Here is a 7,333-nt window from a genome sequence, read left to right as displayed (position 1 = left end):
GGGCGCCCAGGGGGCTTCGGTGGGGCCCCAGGGGGGCCCAGGGGGGCCCAGGGGGGCCCAGGGGGCTCTGGGGCGGGCAGCGGGCTTCGGTGGCGCCCCGGGCGCCCCAGGGGGCCCCGGGGGGCCCAGGGGGGCCCCCGAGGGGGGGCGACTCGCCTCGCGGGCGCGCTCCATGCGCTGGATGAGCGCGTCGGCCTCCGCGGAGAAGTCCTGAGTCTTCTTCTCCTCGCGAAGGCCCAGGGCCTCCTCGTCCTTGAGAATGGCGCTGGCCGTGTCCTGCGCCATCTTGAGCAGCAGCAGCAGCAGCAGCAGCAGCAGCAGCAGCAGAAGCGGCAGCGGCACGGGGAAGGCCCGGCTTTGCGGCGCTGCGGGCCCAAAAGTGCGCCGAATGGGCAAAAAGAACTTCGGGAAACTTCTGCTGCTTCCAACGACCGCCAGAGTGCAGCTTCCGGCGCGAAGCCGCAGTGTCTTGCTGTCCAGACAGCCGGAGCCGCCGCTCCGGATCCGCTGCGAAACAGAAAGCCGCGGAAACTCCACCAATTCGGACTTCTCCGCATGCAAATGTTCTTCTGAACTAAACGCAAAATAAAACGGAGCGCTTTCGCCTATTCTGCTGAGTGGCTGGGGCGCCGGCGCCGCTGAAGTCCCACGCAGACAAGCTGCATGCGCACGTCAACCGGATCTGAACCTGCAAAGTCCGCAACTTGAGAGAATCTCTGCAAATACAAAATAGTCTTTTTATTTTTGTTTTGTTTTGCTTTCAAAAAAGCTGCGGAATGCCCTGTGTGTAGCCCCGTGGCTTGCACGAAGTCCTGAACTCCGCCGCCAGCTGCGCAGTGGGGTCTGCGCGTACACCGGAGGCTGCACTGAAATGATTCGAAAAAACTATATGCTCCAGCCTTATTCAAATATCATTTTTGTTTTTATTTCCACTTTTTTGGTCCATCTAAATTGATATTTCGCGGCCCGGACGCTGCGGGCTGGGGCACTGCTTAGCTGCGGATTCCCCCTTGGTGGGCGTTTTCCACTTCTCGCTTTCTCACAACTTTCGGAGTTAGCCACATGAAAAGATGCATTTAAATGAATTATTTCCCATTTCTGTTTTCGTTACAGCTCGAGCAATGCAGAGTGGGGCACTTAACTCTTTCTTTTCCCCATTTTAATGGCACTTGCATTCTCGAAAAAGGGAAAACAAAAGAAGCTCTCTACGCCTTTTGCCACTAAGACAGTAATGGCTTGCGAGCCAGAGGGCCCAGCGGCCTCTCTGGCTGCCCTGCAGCAGCAGATGAATATTTCAAAATTCAACTTTTTGCATTTTAATTGTTTTTTAACGCAAAAATAAACGAAAATTTGCCTCAAAGTCTCCACTAGAAGCGGACTTTAATAGCACTCCAGTAAAGCCACAATGGCAGCAAAATAAGCAACTAATTTGCATTCATAAAAGTCCAAAAAGGCTTTTTAAAAAGTCCAAAAAGAGACTTTTCCATTAACAAGTCTGGAGGCCTTTTGAGTCAAAAAGGCTTTTCTGAATTTCTCAGATTTTCTGAATTGCAAAAAAACGCATGCAGCTTTTCTAAGGGCTTTAAGTTTTGCATGAAATCAAACTTTTGGAAATTTAAAAGCTCCTTTTCTTTCTTATTTTCTTTTTTTAAGAGAATGTTTGGCATGAAATCAAACTTTTGGAAATTTAAAGAGATCCATTTCTTTATTTTTTTTGTACTTTTTGTAATTGATCTCTCCCTGGATATGGGACTCTGGGACTTCTAATTTCCCTTCTTCGGAAATCGAAAATCCACTTTTTCAAAGTTGAGATTTTGAAAAAAGAATTTAAAATTGAAATTGTTTTTTGGCAACATTTAAAATTTTTAATTTTCTTTTTACATATTTACTTTTCAGTTTGCAAGTGTGACCTGCTGGGGATTCACATTTTATTTATGAATGTTTTATTTCCAATTAGGGAATATTTTAAAATTAAAATAAAAGTAATTTAAATTAAAATGAAAGTAATTGTAATTGAAATAGAAAAAAAGTAGCTAGAGTAATTTAGAATCAAATGTGAGTAATTATAATTTAGCTAAAATAGAAGTAATTACAATCGAAATTAAATAGAAGTAATTTAAATTAAAACACACGAATTTAAATTAAAATAAAATGAAAGTAATTAAAATTGAACTGAAATGCCGAACTAAAATAATAGTAATTAAAATTGAAATAAAATAAAGTAATAAAAATTAAAACAAAACAAACTAAAAATAAAATAAAAGTAATAATTGAACTCAAAATGAGCAGCAGCAGCAACAAATGAAACTTCGGAAGCAGCAGTGCTGCGTCATATCTTTTTGCTGCATGCAGATGCAGATATTCAAGAAATTATTATTATTACTATTATATTATGATTATTATTATTTCTATTATTATTTTTATATCTTTATATTTATATTATTTTTATTATTATTTCTATTATTATTATTATATCATTACCATTATATCATTATTATTATTATTATTATTATCACTGTTGTTATTTTCATTATTGCTATTATTATTGTTATTATATTATCATTATATTATGATGATGATTATTATTATTATTTATATTACGATTATTGTTGTTATTGTATTATTATTATTTAGTATTACGTTGTTGCTAATATTATTGTTGTTGTTGTTATTGTATTACTATTACTATTCTTATTATTATTACTATATTATTATTATTATTATTATTTTTATATTATAGTTATTATTAATATTAATATCACTGTTATTATTATTACGATTATTGCATAATAATGATAATAATAATAATAATAATAATAATAATAATAATAATAATAATTATTATTATTATTATTATTATTGTTATTATTATTATTACATTTTGTTTATCTATTTTTTCTTAGTTCTTCTACCTTGCCGATCTGAACAAGTCAAAGGCGCATCCGGCGACAGCGACTTGCAGAAACAGCCAGCGTGCGGGATATCTCATCTTAAATTTAAATTGAGGCTTCAATAAAATAATAAATGAGAATAAAATGAGAATAAAACGAAAATAAAATGAAAATAAAATGCAGAAAGGCCAAAAGATTGCACAAATAGGTCTCACAGCCGCGTGAATCCTGGCTCATTTCATTCCGATTCGCGCGGAAGCAAATTCAACTTTCTGGAATTTGCCTCTAATGCGCCGCTAATTGCTGCTGCTGGCCTCTCTCGTGGCCTTCAGCAAATAAATAAATAACAAAAAGACTTAATTGAATTTAATTAGAGAAAATTCGTCTAATTTCCCCGCTTGTTCAGCTGGGCAGACACGCGAGCTGGGGGCGCTCAGTTTGGCGCAGTGAGCATAGCACGGAGAACACAGCCCGGCTATCTGCAGCCCTCGCTTAATTCCTCTTTAAGTTTTAGAAAATTTAAAGAGAAATTCAAATGGAGAATTGGAAAATAAAATAAATTCAAAGTTGAATTCTCTAAATCGCCCCCAAGCCGCTGCTGCTGCCTCCGTCATATCCTCAAGACCAGCGTTTCACCGGTGGTCTTCGGGTGTACAGGGAGCTTTGAGGAGGCGCTGCGGGCTGCAGTTCAGTTTGAATGCAGACACTTTTATTAAATGCAAATTAAAAGAAGTTTGAATTCAACTTTTGGTGGTGCACTGCTAGAATATCAGGGGGAAACCCGTGGCCTTTCTCGGGGCCCGCAGCGGCACACCTGCTAGCCATCGAGCCAGCGCGCATTTCGCCGCTTCTTCTCCGCGATTAAGTTTCTTTTTTTATCTATAATTGAATTAAAGCCTAAAAGGCGTTAATTGAAAGGCAAAGGGGCTATTTGGCGCGCCCAAACGCTGCAGATCGCCCCCCCTGCTGCTGCTGCAGCCTCTCGCCGCAAAGCCAAACTGCCCAGCTTTTGGCCCCGCGGGCCCCTCGGGCTCTGCACACCAGCGAAGTGGGCGGCGGAGCCAGGGGTCCCTCAGTTCAGCTTTCTGTGTGTGCAACTTGAGTTCCAAGTCCCTCTTTGTCCGCCATTTAGTGCCATTTGAAGCTCCTTTTCTTCGATTTGAGGGCCCCCGGGGGCCCCCTGGGCCTTGCCGTTGCTGCGTGTCTGCAGGGGAGGCTCTGGGGCGTTTGGGGAGGCCGCGGGACTCTTGGGGTGTACGTACACCGCAATGGGGGCCCCAGAACTCGCCCCACAGCCGCCCCAGCCCGAGGGAAGCTCCCCCGAGGCTGCTGCTGCTGCTGCTGCTGCGCCCCCAGAAGCTGCAGCAGATCAAAAAAATAAGAGTGACAGTGAAGCTCCCCGTTCGCCGCGGCCAGTGTACGTACACTTCGGGTGTATAGACACCTGAAGCCAAACAGTTTGCCGCTGGCTTTGCAACATGCCCATTAGCTGCTCGCCTTAATTCTTTTCAATTTCTTCTTAATTCAGCATTTATTTTAATTTAAATTTAACTTTTAATTCAGCTTTTAATTCAACTTTCAATTTGATTAAACTATTCTGCTTCGGGGCTTTTGCTCATTCTGCATGCTCTGCTGCTGCTGTGTCTTTTGCTGCAGCATTCCACTTTCGGGGCTTGCTGCTCTTGCTGCTGACGCGTAAGAGTTTGCTGCAGCTGCTGCGCCCTGCATGCACGCAGCAGTTTTGATTTTAAATTTAAGTTTGATTTTAATTTGATTCAAATTTTAATTTTACTTTTAAATTTGATAATTAAAAAGGGCTTTTGTCTGCAGAGGGCGAAAGCTGAATACCCAGCCAGCTCCTGTCTATGAAGGAAGCGGCACAGTGGGGGCTGGCGGAAGCCCAGCAGCAGCAGCAGCAGCAGCAGCAGGAGCAGCAGCAGCAGGCTCTTCTCCAAGGCCCTACGGTGGCCCGCCCGGCGCAGGGCCGTAAGCGACCACAGCCCGCAGCCTGCTGCTGCTGCTGCTGTTATAGTTGCTGCTGCTGCTTCTGCTGTTGCTGCTGCTGCTGTTGCTGCTGCTGCTGCTGTTGTTGCTGCTGCTGCTGCTGTTGCTGCTGTTGCTGCGTCTGGGGAGTGAAGTTGGATTTCTCTTAGATTCTTTCTCGGGAAAAAAGGAGATTGGAGTTGCGTTTATGTTTCTGGGGAACTAAGTTGGATTTTGACGGAATTTAATTTACTTTAAATTCAAATTCCAAAATTGTTCAGAAACGGAATTTAATTTAGATTTCTTTTTTCCTTTTTTTCATTTTCAGGTCACCAGTGGTTGGGGGCGTCCGCGTTATGCCGACAGCCGACGCAGAAGTCCAGCGGATCCTGTGAGTCGGAACTGCAGCAGCTGCAGCAGCAGCAGCAGCTGCTGCTGCTGCTGTTGAGCAGCAGCAGCAGCTGCTGTTGCTGTTGCTGTTGCTGTCGCAGTTTCTGCTGCTGCTGCTGCTGTTGCGGCGTTTCTCCTGATGCTGCTGTTGCTGCTGCAATTGCTGCTGCAGTTGTTTCTGCTGCTGCTGCTGTTGCCGTGCTTCCTTGGCTCTGTCTGTGGCTTGAAGAGACAGCCATACAATCTGAAGGCATTTGCTGCTGCTGGGTAAAAGGTTTCTTTTGCTGCAGCAGCAGCAGCAAAGTCTCGAATCGCAAAAACATTTATTTTGTTTTATTTTAATTCAGAGCCGAAAGACTGAAGAAGACTGGGTGACTGTGGGGCCACTGGGGTGTACGTACACCCCAGAGGGAAGAAGTTGAATTCACAAATATGGCGGAGGGGTTTGAGAGGTTTGTTAAACACGTTATGAGGGTTTATTAAACCCCTCATGAGGGTTTATTAAACCTCTCATCAGGGTTTATCGATCCACTCATGAGGGTTTACTAAACCCCTTTTGAGGGTTTATCGATCCACTCATGAGGGTTTATTAAACCCCTCATGAGGGTTTATTAAACCCTCATGAGGGTTTGTTAAAGTTCCTCATGAGGGTTTATTAAAGTCCCTCATGAGGGTTTATTAGACCCCCCTATGGGGGGTTATCAAATCCCTTAATGAGGGTTTATTAAACCCCTGATGAGGGTTTTATCAAAGCGCCTCATGAGGGTTTATTAAACCCCTCATGAGGGTTTCTTGAAGCCCCTCATGAGGGCTTATTAGACCCCTCATGAGGGTTTATTGGAGCCCCTAACGAGGGTTTATAACCCCGAATGAGGGTTTATTAAACCCTGAAAGAGGGTTTATTAAGGGCCCTCATGAGGGTTTGTTAGACCCTCCATGAGGGTTTATTAAGGCCCCTGATGAGGGTTTGTTAAAGTCCCCCATGAGGGTTTACCAAACCTCTAGTGAGGGTTTACTAAACCCCTCATTAGGGTTTACTAAACCCTAGATGAGGGTTTACGGAAGCAGCATCTGGGCTGCCAGGGGGCAAATGGGGAAGCAGCAAATTGCCCGCAGCTTTGGAGAAAAGCTCTGAAGCATTTTATTTAAAAACAAAAATAAATAATTAGCATTTAAAGAATAAATAAATGATATTTTATTTAAGAACAAAGATGATTAATTAGTATTTCATTTTTAAGAGTAATTAAAACAAGTCAACGCATAGGCCGGTGCTGCAGCCTGTCTTGCTACAGGCTGTTTGTGTTGAAAACTGATGCAGCAGCAGCAGCAGCTGCTGCTGCTGCTCCAGCAGCAGCAGCAGCGGGAACAGCTGCTGCTGCTGCTGCTGCTGGAGGTGCTTTGAATGTGGCATCTGCTAACTCTTGGAGTTTTGCGTTAATTCGTTTCTCTCAGAATTTTTCTGCTGGGTTTGCTGCATCCAGTTTTGCATGCAGTTATGCATGCATTTTTGCATGCATTTTTGCATGCACTTTTGTATGCACTTGTGCATGCACTTTTGCATGCACTTTTGCATGCGTTTTTGCATGCATTTGCGCACGCACCTTTGCATGCATTTTTGCATCCATTTTTTCGTGCATTCTTGGATGCATTTTTGCATGCACTTTTGTATGCATTTTTGCATGCACTTTTGGATGCATTTGTGCATGCATTTTTGCATGCACTTTTGTATGCGTTTGTGCATGCACTTTTGCATGCACTTTTGCATGCATTTTTGCATGCACTTTTGCGTGCATTTGTGCATGCATATTTGAGGAAGGGCAAAGACACAAATTTATTCTGCAGCAGCTGCTGCGCTGCGCGCCGCAGGCCGAGCAGCAAAACAGCAGCAATTAAGAGCGGAGGGGGACAATGCTTTCGTTTTCGTTGTGGTGAGGAGCCTGCTTCTGCTGCTGCTGCTGCTGCTGCTGCCGCTGCTGCTGCTGCTGTTGTTGCTGCTGCTGCTGCTGCTGTTGTTCGGCTTCGGCCAGTCCCCGTTTTGCCGCTACCCTCGAGAACTTTGTCTCTAAAGG

At 44.0% G+C, this 7,333-nt stretch overlaps 2 protein-coding genes across 2 annotated transcripts in view; one reads left to right on the top strand and one right to left on the bottom strand.

Annotated features, from left to right (window-relative positions):
- Window positions 1–285, bottom strand: part of ETH_00004050 (26S proteasome non-ATPase regulatory subunit, putative) — a gene marked incomplete at both ends in the record, with an annotated part of 3,129 nt that extends 2,844 nt beyond the window's left edge. Inside the window, one exon of the mRNA XM_013377388.1 lies at window positions 153–285. Within this exon, the coding sequence (XP_013232842.1) occupies window positions 153–285 (133 nt within the window). The remainder of the gene's footprint in view (window positions 1–152) is intronic.
- Window positions 286–4,159: 3,874 nt separating this feature from the next.
- Window positions 4,160–5,269, top strand: ETH_00004045 (uncharacterized protein; the record flags this gene model as incomplete). Its single annotated transcript, XM_013377387.1, has 4 exons — window positions 4,160–4,308; window positions 4,548–4,586; window positions 4,722–4,877; window positions 5,203–5,269. The coding sequence occupies 4 exons, from the start codon at window positions 4,160–4,162 to the stop codon at window positions 5,267–5,269; spliced, it is 411 nt and encodes a 136-aa protein (XP_013232841.1).
- Window positions 5,270–7,333: the final 2,064 nt, after the last annotated feature.

The sequence above is a fragment of the Eimeria tenella genome, genomic scaffold (genome assembly GCF_000499545.2).
Source record: "Eimeria tenella Houghton genomic scaffold, Eth_scaff50, whole genome shotgun sequence".
NCBI classification, from domain to species: Eukaryota; Apicomplexa; class Conoidasida; order Eucoccidiorida; family Eimeriidae; genus Eimeria; species Eimeria tenella.
This window is presented reverse-complemented; position numbering and strand designations above follow the sequence as displayed.